The 14,435-nt window shown below is 38.2% G+C and overlaps 1 protein-coding gene across 3 annotated transcripts in view; it reads right to left on the bottom strand.

Annotated features, from left to right (window-relative positions):
- klf12.L (Kruppel-like factor 12 L homeolog) overlaps positions 1-14,435 on the bottom strand; it is a 129,635-nt gene that overhangs the window by 20,101 nt on the left and 95,099 nt on the right. For all 3 annotated transcript variants that reach the window (XM_018247285.2, XM_041582450.1, XM_018247283.2), the window contains 2 exons: positions 9,420-9,954; positions 4,089-4,224 (listed from right to left, as the gene is read on the bottom strand). In XM_018247285.2, the coding sequence (XP_018102774.1) occupies positions 4,089-4,224; positions 9,420-9,954 (671 nt within the window). The remainder of the gene's footprint in view (positions 1-4,088; positions 4,225-9,419; positions 9,955-14,435) is intronic.

The following is a 14,435-nucleotide window of genomic DNA, read 5'->3' as shown; positions in this document are numbered from 1 at the left end:
TGTGCAAGCCTATGGGGTGGAGAGCATTGTATGAGCCATGCTGAAGACAAGATGATTATAAATTATGTCTCTTGTGTATGCAAGCAAGTTTGTGCCATTTTCAGGATTCCAAACATCCCATATTCATAAGTAAAACAGCAAGCATAAATACATAAGGCTGTAGTGCTGAAGAAGAATTATTTTGAAAAAACATACACTCAGAAAGCACTCCTCTGCTGTTGGAAAATTAGTGAGCCTAAAACCTGGGGATTTACATTTAAGAGACATGATCAGGAACTTCATGGGTTCAAGTGGTTGTATATCCAAGCAACATTCCATAATACCCTCACATTAAGCATATGTGTCTTTTTCATCTACTGGAAACATATCAAACATATTCACAGTTGTGGCCGTTATATTTATTGCTGAAGTATGGAATTTTCTCCAGCAACAGTCTGTTTCTACTTAATATAATCTATTTTATGTCAAATGAATGAAGCATTCGCCGAGATTCATTTGTCTGTTAGATGCTAAGATAAGCAAAATTCAGCATTCATCATCTAAGCATAATATTAAGTTACAGTAAGTTTAATGTGATTAAGGCACAATTTGAACAAACTATAAAGTACCATATGTCTTACTGAATATTTAATTGGATGGCCAGAGAACTGTTGTAACCTGGATATAGCAGATATGTTGCCATGACTGAAGCTTACATCTGCTGCAGTATTTAGTGTAATGGCACTTGTTTCTATTGCGGCATTAGTACAAGTATACCTGAATTCAGTTGTAATGACTTCCCAGAAACATCATATTAACACTCAAAAGACCAACGTTTACAGTAACGATAAATTGAGTCTTATTGCATTAAAGCAGGCATCCTTATTATAATCAACAGGTCAAATTATTGGGTGAAGCTTCAAAAGCTAAATTTGCTACTTTTAAATAAATATTCTTTTTAATGAATCAGTTTCCCCATATACTATTTGATGATCAGAACTGAATAAACACGTGAAGCCCAGTTTAATGATGCATCTGGACCACAAGATGTACAAAGCCCCATTTCATTCACAATAAGGCTAGAGCACTTAATGCACTTATTGGAAGTGTCCAGCTCAAGACACAATGCCTTCCATACTTTTTGTCTGCCAAACTGCTCTGTGACTCAAGAGACTGTTTTGATTGCATTTATCACTTTAATATAATGCACCCTATTTAGTGCATTTGACCTACAGTGTGGCAGGAGCTGGGTGGCACTGCCCTAGAATACCAATGTGAACATCTTGCTTAAAGGGGAAGGAAACCTAGTCGGCGCAAACCCCCCCACCCCCCCTCCCGTTTGTTGCCCACCCTCCCTCCTCCCCCCTGGTCTACCCGTCCCGCTGGGCAAATGCCCCAAACTTGTTACTTACCCTTCTGCGCAGGTCCAGTCCAGGGAGTTCACAGACGACATCTTCTTCCACGCGATCTTCTTCCTGCTGTGAACGGCGTTTTGGCGCATGCGCAGTAGGATCATTTCGCCGGTACGGATCTACTGCGCATGCGCCAAAAGTCACGTGCATGCGCAGTAGATCGTACCAGCGAAATGATCCTACTGTGCATGCGCCGTTCAAAGCAGGAAGAAGATCGCGTGGAAGAAGATGTCGTCTGTGAACTCCCTGGACTGGACCTGCGCAGAAGGGTAAGTAACAAGTTAGGGGCATTTGCCCAGCAGGACGGGTAGGCCAGGGGGGGAGGGAGGGTGGGCAACAAACGGGAGGGGGGGTGGGGGGTTTGCGCCGACTAGGTTTCCTTCCCCTTTAAAGTGATACTGACACTAAAAAATTAATTTTAGCATATGAATGTACATTAAATGTTACCTATAGGTCATGTTGATCATTTGTTGCGGAGAGGTTTGTTTTTGTATATAATAGGGATGCACCGAATCCAGGATTCGGTTTGGGATTCGGCCAGGATTCTGCCTTTTTCAGCAGGATTCGGATTCGGCCGAATCCTTCTGTCCGGCCGAACCGAATCCGAATTTGCATATGCAAATTAGGGGCGGGGAGGGAAATTGCGTGACTTTTTGTCAGAAAACAAGGAAGTAAAAAATGTTTTCCCCTTCCCACCCCTAATTGCATATGCAAATTAGGGTTCGGATTCGGTTCGGCCAAAAAAGTGGATTCGGTGCATCCCTAGTATATAATTGTTAGTTGAAGTTCCTAAGCCTGACACTCTGACTTTGCCAACCTGACTGTCCCATCTCAGCCTGTTAGTTACAGTTTCTAATGCTAACGGACTCCTGCTGCACAAATATGGCAGCCCACTCATACAGGAACATGGGGGATCAGACAGGTAATGTAAAAGCATCATGCAAATACTTTATGGCAAACTTAGAAGTAGCTTGCAAAGCCAATATTATAATAGATGTAAAAAAAAGTTTAATTTCAGGTGTCAGTATCTCTTTAAGGTGAAGATCAACTTCCCTTCAATAGAACCATTACAGTTTTGAACAGAAATGAGTAACTATCTATAGAATTATGGAAAAACCCTTGCATTTATATTTATAAAGGCGTGTTGGCATATTTCTTAAGTTCTGGTTTTGTACTTACCCATAAATTATGCATCAAAATCAGAGAAATAATTCATAACAAGAGCTAAAGAGCTAATTGGTGTATTTTTATTTTATGCCAGATGAACTCTGGAAGTTACAATGTTATTTTACATCACCTCAGAGCAGGCATAAACCAACTGAAGTCAATGGTACAAGGTAAAATTCAAACTTTACTGAAAAGTGGTATGAAATGATATTTAGAAAACAGCACTTCACTCGTTTTTACTTGTCTTTTTTTTTGGAACTAGTGTAGAGTATCAGAACTCTTCCACCATTCTGCCTGCATTCCTTCCATGCCAAATTGCTCCTGCTGTCTCAGCTTGTAACATTATCCAGCCTGGTTACAGGCAGGGGAGAGATCTGATTGGCTGGGAGAAAGGCCTAAGGCTTGCTTGGAGACCCAGCGGGCATCTGGGAGCATAAGAGGGCCCAGAGTTTAAGAGCTTTGTGATCTTTTTTAGACCTCAAATGAACTCAGTGGAATGGTTTATAATTTAAAGGAAAACTATACCCCAAAATAAATACTTGAGCAACAGATAGTTTATATTAAATTAAGTGGCATATTAAAATTTTTTATCAAACTGGATTATATATTTAAGTAAATATTGGCCCTTTACATCTCTTGTCTTGGGCCACCATTTCGTGATGGTCTGTGTGCTGCCTCAGAGATCACCTGACCAGAAATACTGCAGCTCTAACTGTAACAGGAAGAAGTGTGGAAGCAAAAGCCAGAACTATGTCTGTTAATTTGCTCATGTGACCTAACAAGTATGGTTTGTTTAGTATGTTTGTGTGCACCGTGAATCCTACGATCCCAAAGCGATGCCCCTTATTTTTTAAAATGCCAGTTTTCTATTTATGATTACCCAATGGCACATACTACTAAAAAAAGTATATTGTTATGAAAATGGTTTACGTACATGAAGCAGGGTTTTACATAGAGACCTACATTGTATAAGTTTTCCTTTAAGAAAAAACTCAAATGTAAAAAACTTGAATCAGTGTATTTGGGGTGAAAAACTTAAATACTCAAATTGATCAAGTTTTGAGCTAAAAAAAAAACTCTAATTGCTTGAATTGATCGAGTTTTCAAGTGAAACCCACCGAAAAAACTCAAACATCATGAAGGATACAAACATCTTCAAATGGTTCAAGGGACCTCTGCCATTGACTTCTATGTGACCTTGACAGGTTTTAGCTGTAGTATTTTCGTATTTCCAGGTTCAGGGGATATAAAAAATCTCTAAAAATCTGAGTAAACAACGGCCCTAAGTGAAGAGGCCAGGTTTGTCAGATTGCCACAGGTAAAAAGCTTTAGGGTTAATAGTTATCTTTTTCTAAATAGACTGTGCCAATAAAGGGTTACACTATATTCTACATGACACTATGTTAAAGCAGAGATGTTCATTTCAATGCTGTTTTTTACACACTTTGACAAATATGTATGATGTGATGTCACCAAATGTCTTTTTTAGAAGATTTTTCATATTAACCACTCAGGGCTTATGATACTCACTCTTGTACTGCCCTTGCAATGGACAGAGCTGTGGATCCTGTTTCATTAACACTGTCTAAGGTCACATTTGGCAGGTCGTCATCATCACTGTCACTTTTTACAAGTCTTGGTGAGAGCCCTCGAGAATCCATGTGTGCTAAGGGAAAGAAGGGGAAAAGAACAATATTTCAATCACTCAAACAGGAGAGCTGTGGATATATTATCTGTGATTATAGCACCCTATGCCATGGAAAAACAATGCAAATTCACAAAAGGCTCATTTACTAACATTGGTCAAGTCTATAACTTGTCAGCAACCCATGACAACCAATCACATTTTTACTTTTATTTTTCTACCTGAAACAAGCTGATCACTGTTCTACCCTGAAACAAGCTGATCACTGATTGGTTGCTATAGGTTACTGATTAGGTGCTTATTTGATATCAAACGTATGTAATATGCAAAAGGTCAATGGATAGTTGGTGTGCACCTGGCAACAAATGATGGTAGCTATTAAAAATGTCAATGGCTTTTGTGGCTAATAAATATAATAAAAGGTGTAGATATTCCTAATCAACCTCGGTCTATGATATCCAATGCCAATATATAAATTAAAGTGGGTTTAGGGTGTACACCCTTACAACGAGCACCACTATTCACTTTATAATAAATTGGCAACTCACATGACCCAGCTAACATGAAGCACAGATTTATCATCCAGAAGGACTTCAATAAAAAGAAATATATGGGTATACAATCTTTTATCCAGAAACAACTACACAAAAATAGAGAATTTTGGAGCACCTTCCATCAATGAGAAAAACAAATTATGGTGTGCAGGGTCAAGTGAAATACGCATTAATCAAGAGTATAGTTGCACCTAACCTATAAACTTTTAATATTAACTTAAAAGAAGGGTATATGTCCAGAAACCATAACTTAAAGAGTTGAAACTAAAATCAGGACGGAAAGCTATATGGAATCAACTACCAATAGCTAATGCGTTAATCATAGAGGGTTAATTACTGTTCAGATACAACTCATTTTCAGCACCCACAACCGTTCCAATATGACTTGATTAGCCCATAAAAATATTCTCTGCAGTTGCAGCTACCCAGAGGCAGCCCTCACCACCAATCAGTACACTGCCATGTAGCAAGGTAACAGTAACATAAAGGCCAGTTTTTTGCAAGAGTTCAGACACCCTACCCAGGGCCGGGCCAAGACAACCGGGTGTCCTAGGCAACCCGGTTGGCTAACCCCCCCCCCCCGCGCTTGCGTGCGCACACCATAACATAGGTTCAAGAAGGGGAAGTGGGGAGGGACAGTTTGGGGCAGGGGAGGGAGGGAAGGAGGGACAGATGGGGGGGAGGGACAGACAGGGGAGGGACGGTCAGGGAAGGGACAGACAGGGGAGGGAGGGACGGACAGTGGAGAGAGAGGGGGTAGGTGAGATCTGCAGAAAGGAGCGAATCTGGACTAAGGGTAGGCAACAAAATTGTGAACAAATACCTGCACACCGCCCCCACAGCTTTGCGCCCTAGGCTGGTGCCTCTTCTGCCTACCCCTAGTTCCGGCCCTGACCCTACCTAATTGGTCTAAAGGGGTGTGTGCCTAACTTGCTCAGCCCATACAGGAATTTCTCTGCAGTTGAAGCTACACAAAACCAGCCCCCACCTCCTGCGAGTACCCTCATAGAGGCCAATTTTGCAAGTGTTCCAACACCCCGCCTGATTAATCTAAAAGAATGTGCGCCTGATGTGCGTTTCACTTTGTCAGAAAGCTTGGGAGTTTTCTGGATAAGTGATCTTTCTGTAATTTGGATCACCATGCCTTTGTAAAATCATTTAAACAATAAATAAAATAAAATAGGATTGTTTTTGTCACCAATAGGGATTCATGCATGTTATTGAGATCAAATAGAAGCTACTGTTTTAGTATTATAGAAAAAAAGGATAAATACGCCTATAAAAATCCCATAGAAATGAATGGAGAGTGGCGGAATTTCACTCTAGTGGCGGAACTTCACTATTAACTTCACTCTTTGATAAATATACCCCTATGAGAGATGGCCTTCTGGTAATTCAGAGCTCTTTGGATAACGGATTTCCATCAAAAGGGTTCACATAACTTTGTATACCTTCACCGTCTTCATTAAATAAAAGAGCACTGATAATAGTACCTGATGCCTGCAATTTTTTTGTTTTTGCCGTATATAAATGGTGAAAAAAACAAATACCTGAGACAGTCCTGCTCACTAACAGTTGCAATTAAAGCTACTGAATAAAGACAGAATAAAACAAAAAAAAAACATTTTGTTCTCTATTACCTGTATTTTTATTTTATCCAACTGTGCTTACCATTGTTCTGTGCGTGGCAATAATGTGCAGTTAGGCACATCAGGCATTTAAAAGATTTAGCTTCATGTTTTCAGTAAAAGTAAAATTAATTGTTTGGTATAATAACAGAGTTACAGATGGGTGTCATTGTTTCTAAACGTTCCAAGGTGGCAATTAGGATCCCTGTGCTCCTTTTGTCAGTCATTCCACAAACATGCTTCATGGCATTGCCATTTTCATCTGAGCTGAATATAACAGCATGTTGCTGAATGGAAGGGAACAGGCAGCTTGGATTTCTATGGAATAATGACAGCTCTGCACAGCACAGTTACATGCCTGCAATACCCACACTCGAACAGTAACTCTTCCATATTGTTATAATTTCTAAACATGTGCCATTACAACATGTCAGGAAGAGATCTATATTATAAAAAAAAGTTTAGGCTTATTGTGGTGAAGTTAAAATAGGCACATCGATGATCTGGGTCATTTAGGGGCATCATTTTGGCAGAAATGTGTAATGCTATTTATCTGTCATCATACAGGTCACTGTGTCTAAGCTAGCAGGTTTCTGGGGGCATTTAGGGTGAACCATAGATACCAATTGCCACTTATCTCTAAGGACATTCCCTGTATTTCTGTAAAATTAATTCACTGCCATTTTCCATGGTTTTGAAATTTGACCAGCTGCACAAAATTATTTCAATCAAGCTATGATCAATGTTACTTTAACTAGAGAGAGCGGTTTTAACTTTCCCCATTGTTAAAGGAGACATTTTGTGTAAAAAATAATGTGCCAGTGCATTAAACTCAATTAGATATAGAAGAATTGTGCTTAAAAAAGTAGTGTTTTAGGCTGATTTAATGAATATTTCTGCAAAACCCCTAATAATCCTTCTCTTCCACTTCATGCTCCCTGAATTCCCAGGCTGTGCAGGGGAGCCGGCAGCTCTCAGCTCACTGTACTGTAGGACAGGAACCAATTAGCAGCTAGCAGGACCTGACAGAGAACGGAAGTTTGTCTGTGTGTCTGCAGGGCTGTGATTGGCTGTCCCCCTCCTACTGTGCTTCTGGCAGGGACCAATAGGACACACCTACCCCTCATTTGAAATACAGACAGGGATCAGTGAACATCTATAGGGAGCTCCAATAAAGGGGCTATTTTTAAAGATAATATTCATTTTAGCCCCATGTAAAAACAACACCATATATTACTTATAATTGCCTACAAAATGAGTGTTTTTTTCATTTATCCTTTATGTCTCCTTTAAGGTGGGCCATACACTAGCCAATAAAATCTTCTGGCTCAGTGTGGAATTACTATTATTGGCCCAGTACTGGGCCTTTCAATGGGCCTACCTGACCAATATCTGGCAGAAAATGATCCAGATATGAATTGGGTAGATTTTATTTTCTCTTTGGGGCAAGAACCTCAAAGGCTTTTTAATGTGGTCCTCTCCCGATAGCCTGTATTAACCTTCTATAAGATCCTGTCATTAGCCTAAGGACCAAATGATCAGATTAACCCATATTTGCACAGCTCATGGTTGCCATATCAACGAAAGATCCACTTGTTTGGCAAGGTCAACAAATAAGCAGATCTTCATGTGGCTGGCCAATTGTGGTCATCACTGGACTTCCATATATTCTATTGAGATAACATTAGTAGTGATTGTATATCCTCCCATTAATGCCTTCCATATTGTACTCTGCTCGGCACCTCTTTGGTAGACTAGATAAACTGATAATGATCTAAATTTGTAATTGAAAGGGCTTTTATTTTAATCTGTATGTATTTGTATATGAATTCCCTACAGAGGCTCCTGCCCTGATTTCTTCTTCTGTATCAGGATCATACAGCTTACTTTTTGCTCTGATTCTACATCCTGCTCTGCAAGTCAAATGAAGTCTCAAAGCTTCTTGAATAAATATTCTTATATTATCACTCATTTATGAAGTTCTTTTTAGATCTCCCTCTGGCACCTCTACAATTTTCAAGTTATCCTCAATTAATTCATGTCAGTATAAGTGTGTTCCATTTACAGTGTCTGTGGAACTACCCAGAAAGCCCAAGGACCTTGCATAAAAACTAAAATGTGTCCTTTTAAGTATTTTTTCAAGATGAATCTGTAACAGAATTCTTCAACTCAGAAGCCCTGTAAAGATTACCTCAGTACCTCTCAACACATAACCTGTACGACATGTGTTTTTCTCATCTGTTTATTCTATGTACAATGCTGTTGGCACTCTATGACAAACTTCTTGACCAACAGATCTCCATCATAGTTTTCCCAGCTATATTTGTGAGCTGAATACTTTATGTAAGTTGCTTCTATAATATCTATATTTCACAAACATACAATTAATACTTATTTCAGAAAAAGAATAAAAGTAACCGAATTTCTGTGTTTCCATAAAAGTAAATTGTGAATGTCATTTTATTGTTACACAAATTCCCTGAGCTGTTGATGAAGTACAGCTCGGAATATGGCAAATATCCTGCCCTTGAAAAATACTGATGTATATTGGAGCGGATAACAAAAAATAATAAGATCACTGTGGGTGCAGTAGCACCAAAGTTGAAATACAGTTACCAGCATAATGTCTAATACCACAAATTACTGCAAACTCCATTTTACCGTTGCCTATTTTTGACATGGACATGTCTTCTCTAATAATATGACATCCCAGTTTCATGTGCAAACACATTTTATTTACTTATAGCCCATGCTTTTATATAGGACTGCATTAACAATCCTCTGTTTCTTTTTAAAGAACATTCTTAGTGGACATGATAAACACGAATGTGTGACTTAGGGTTGAGCATTACTCCTGGTATATTTGTTTGTTAACATGAAGATTAGTTATTATGACAGGGCTATGTCCAGACCTATACCTAAGTTAAAATACCATATTTATATGCCATAATATGTACTGACACAAACTACCCTGTTCATTCTCCAGTTTTTGGTGGTGATTATATACAGGTTTAGTATTATGTATTTTTTTTACCTTTTAGGTGACCTCTTCCATCTTCCAGTAGAGGTACCACAATAGTAGAATTCATATTCCCCGGTGATCTCACAGCTGTATAAACTACAGGGACTGACTGTACCACAACTGGGATACGGTGTACATGACTAAGTTTGTTGGACTGTAAGTTCAGGGGACTTGCAGGAGGAACAGGGTGAATAATGTGCAAAAATTGTTGACCTCCAATACTAGATGCTGATGCCACAAGAGGTCCAGGAGTTAATACTGTTGGCACAGATGCCGAAGAAGGTACAGGTGTTATCACTGTTGGAGATGATGCTGGACGGCTAGATGAAGAATTAGAAGAAGGTGATGCTGCTGAGGTTGTAATAGAAACTGGAGATGAGGAAACACCTCTCGGTGACGTTCTTGCTTTGTTTATTGAAAGGTCCACTGGTTCAGTCTGTGTTTGAAAATGATCGGTGGATAACAAGTCCTCGGGAGGCTCCGCCTTTACACTGTTGAGTAGGAGAGGGACAGCTTCCATATCGGGATAAGTATGGACGTTAGGTGACTGTAAGAAAAAAATGGGAAATAATTCTTTAGAAACACTGAAGTAAATTACTGCAAAATGAAAAAGGCAAGAACATTATTTGTCCTGAACTGGACATTATTTAGACTTACCATAAAAACATTTCTACACATATTACATCACATAAATTGTTTCTAATACTAGTCAATAAGCCCTTAAATAAAGCATTATATAAAGGCTGTTCTATTAACAAAAATAGATGCTAAAATTGTATAATTCTATAATTCTAGTTTGACCACTTATAGATGGAACAGTGACAAAAGGGAAAAAAATCAATTCCCACTCATAAAAGCAAAACCGTACCCAACGCAAGCACACAATGCATTTTGTAAAGTTTTTTTTAAACAAATACAAATTTGCCATTGCAACATGATAATATATGATTTATTTAGTTAGTGGAACTCTTTTTGAAAAGTAAAAAGGACAAATAAAAAAGGCCATGATTTGCTATTTGCCCAATTTCCAGAATGTGCTCTTTCTATAGAGATACAAAATCAATTTAAATTCATAAATATCTCTTTTTCTGAGGCTACATTATGTTATAAAATCGTGGGTTTTTTTTGTTGTCCTCCTGTTCTGTACAGGGTTGGACTAGAACAGTTGGACGCCAGGAAAAAACACAGTGGGCTACATTGGCCCAGACCTGCTCCCTGTGGCTGACAGAGCCATCACTCAGTCCTGATTCACCTCACGCAAGAAATAATGCGCATTGAAGAAGGTACTCATAGGGGCGGGGAGATGGGGACAGAGCGGGATTTGCACCTGGGGCCCATGGGGTGGAGGAGGGGGGTCTGGGGCCCTGATGTTGCAGACCTGATGGGTCCAAACCAATTCCAGTCGACGCTGGTTCTATATAAAATTTTCACCAGTGGATTTCTTCTGATTTGGTCATTTTTATCTTCGCTTAATTTGTTTGTACATTTTTATACTGCACATAAAGGTGCAAGAAGACTGTACATGTAGTCACTATTTTCCATTGGTGTGGGAAGATTTTTTTCATGTTACCTCCAGCTTTAATAAACCATAATGAAATGGAAGGAATTAATACTAATATTGTTATGACTTCTGGCTAATGTAATGGAAGGCGTTCATACGAATATAGTTGTGACTTCCGCCTGCTAATTAAACAAATAGTTAGTAAAAATGTGCTATTTCTATTACTGTTACTCACTTTGTCACAGTAACCTAGGATTGTGCTAGATTCTGTTAGATGAAAAGAACTTTCTTTATCTCAGAGAAACATTGTAGGGAAGAGGGAAATCTGTAGAAAAATATGTTTTTTTTCTAATCACAGTGAATCCCATTGTCCTAATCATGATGTAATTCAATGAGATTTCATCTCAATATAAAAGGACGGTATTTCTTAGAAAGTAATTACATTCTAGCTAAACTGTACCATGTGAAAAATGTGGGTGAACCTCTTTGCTTAAAACTTTAGTTCTTGAAATCCAGGACCAAATGCTACACAGTTAACAAACCAAAATTAAAAAATCAAATTGTAATTGTGCAAAGTGCCTTCAATGACCTGGAACTGCACTTAAACATTGCCCCCCCCCCCCACCAACCTATACAGATGAGTCTCAACGCTAATATCCAGTTAATATCCAGGGGGGGAAAATAGCTGGGTGTTTTGAAGTCAAGCAGTGGGTGGCAAGGAGCTTTTTTTATGTTCTTCTGGAACTGTTTGGGGGATCAAATAAGATTTGTTGACATAAGCCTTCTACTTAATCAATATGTGTAGGAAGCAGAATTGATGTGCACAAAAACTATATGTTGAAACAGCTGCAAGATTATAACTATTTTGCAGGGACAATTTTATTTGTATTAGTTTTTTTTATATTTCTTTAATAATGTGTTCAGATACAGAATACTGTACAGGTCTTTTAACAACATTCCTTAATTTATAGCCATTTAAACCCTTGGCAATAGATACAGAATGACTTTAATACAGAAACAATACAGAAGTAAACAGACAAGGTACTACACTCTTTCAGGAGCTGACTGGCTACACTTTCTTCCTAGCTATGCCATTTAAACACCACCTCCAGCAACTCATTGATTCTGTCTCTTTTCATTTGTGTCACAGGACTGTCCCATGAAAAACAAGACAACTGGAGGGTGGGGTAAAAGACAAAGCTGCCATACAATAAGAATATGAAGCCACAGTTCTGTGCTATTTATATACATATATATAAGAGAGCAAAACGCAGGTATGACTTTCCCGAATAATAACTACTTAATAGTTATATAGTGAAAAAGATTTTTGTAGATGACAGAGTACTGTAATGTTTGTGAGTACAGTAGTGATATTTATATTTTATACATAATTTACCAAAGTATGCTTGATACTTTTGGTATTGTCAATAACTGTCTGCCTGTAAATTATTTATATATATATATATATATATATATATATATATATATATATATATATAACAAACAAGGGAAAGTTGTGCTCACCACTATTTTTTAAAACCATTAGGCGGGGGTGCAATGAGGCTGTGACCACAAAATACATATAGTCAAATACAAGAGTCCTCTGCACTCAACCCATTATCAATATATTTAAGACAGCGACGCCAACTACGTCAAAGTCAACAGAATTCTTAATGAATCAGATAAAATTGAGCATAGGACTGGCCAGATATGGGATGACTTTGACGTAGTTGGCCAGCTTAAATATATTGCAATATATGGACAAACAATCTCTGTTTTGTTTAAAGGGTAAGGCATTTTTTAGTAGCAGTATGCACAAAATGTCGCTGTCTTAAATATATTGATAATGGGTTGAGTGCAGAGGACTCTTGTATTTCACTATATGTATTTTGTGGTCACAGCCTCATTGCACCCCCGCCTAATGGTTTTAAAAAATAGTGGTGAGCACAACTTTCCCTTGTTTGTTATAGTTTATACAGGAGCAGTGACCAGCTCCATGTTGTAGCTCCCACCCTTCCCAGCTATAGTCAGGTGATCCCACTGGTGTCTAATAAAAGGGCAGCCAAGTATGGAGGTTTACTTTGAAAGCAGCAAGTTAAGTTGCAGGTAAAACCAAGTCCCTTTGTAAAATGTATAATGAAGCAACAGAATTCTTAATGAATCAGATAAAATTGAGCATAGGACTGGCCAGATATGGGATGACTTTGACGTAGTTGGCCAGCTTAAATATATTGCAATATATGGACAAACAATCCCCTGTTTTGTTTAAAGGGTAAGGCATTTTTTAGTAGCAGTATGCACAAAATGTCGCTGTCTTAAATATATTGATAATGGGTTGAGTGCAGAGGACTCTTGTATTTGTGTATATATATATATATATATATATATATATATATATATATATATATATATATATATATATATATATACATACAATATCAAAACAGGGGGGTTGTGGGAGCACTCTAAAGGCTTTAAAGTATATATAAGTATAATAAATGCTATTGCATATGTACCCAAAACAGGGGTTATTTTGTTACAAAGTTATGATCATAAAATTGATAAGCCACCATACCACGTCAAGGTAAACCCCGAATGGTGGTCCCTAACTTGTTTTATATTTTATGTGCATTTTAGCATTACCTGTAATCAATGTCCGTTGAACGCTGTTTTTTCACTGAGGGAAAAAACAGCGTTCAATGGACATTGATTACAGGTAATGCTAAAATGCACATAAAAAATTGAAATTACATTCAGTGACTATAAGCTTTTACAAGCATGACATGTCTTTCATGCTTTATGTGGGAGGGGTGTACACATTTCTATGCAGTTTCATTTTACCAGCCTACAAGTTGGTTGCAGGGCTGAAATAAATAAAGAAGTAAAAAGAAACTTGATGGTGATGGGGTGTTTAGTGTCCTATAATAATATTAGGTGTAAAGTTTTATTCTGTAAGAAAAAATGTAAAAAACCCCCCCCCCCTCAAATCTCAGATATAATAGGTGTATTTATATTAGGAAAACGTCTCTGGTTGCCATAAAATCCTTTCTGGATGTGAAGAGGGTTATCAGAGACTGTGGCAGAGACTGAAGAGGAGATATAGAAATATAGTAGTAGCCTAGAAATATTACTGAGGTTGAAAAACTAAAATTCCTTCACTCATACAGTATATGTTCTACTCAATGGATAGCTACCCACAGTGTATCACTGCTATATTTGACTGGTAATAAAAATTGGCTGGGACAGGAGTGTAACACTTGGGAATTCAATAGGATCGGTGTATCTGAGTGGTACTTCCCTGTTACCTTCATCATCTGCTAAAATCTTGGTAAATTATTTTGTTGTTTCTACAGCTACAAATCCTTGGCATAGATGCTTCCAAGTCCGAAGCCGAATCTGCCCACCCCTAGTTCAGGCCCAGGCATAATCTCTAACAGGTCATACTCCCCATTTCTTACTGTCTTTGCAAGTATCATCATACAGTATGTGTGCTACACCTATGGTACAGTACTGAAAAATAAACTGCT

The sequence above is a fragment of the Xenopus laevis genome, chromosome 2L, assembly GCF_017654675.1.
Source record: "Xenopus laevis strain J_2021 chromosome 2L, Xenopus_laevis_v10.1, whole genome shotgun sequence".
Classification (NCBI taxonomy): Eukaryota; Metazoa; Chordata; class Amphibia; order Anura; family Pipidae; genus Xenopus; species Xenopus laevis.
This window is presented reverse-complemented; position numbering and strand designations above follow the sequence as displayed.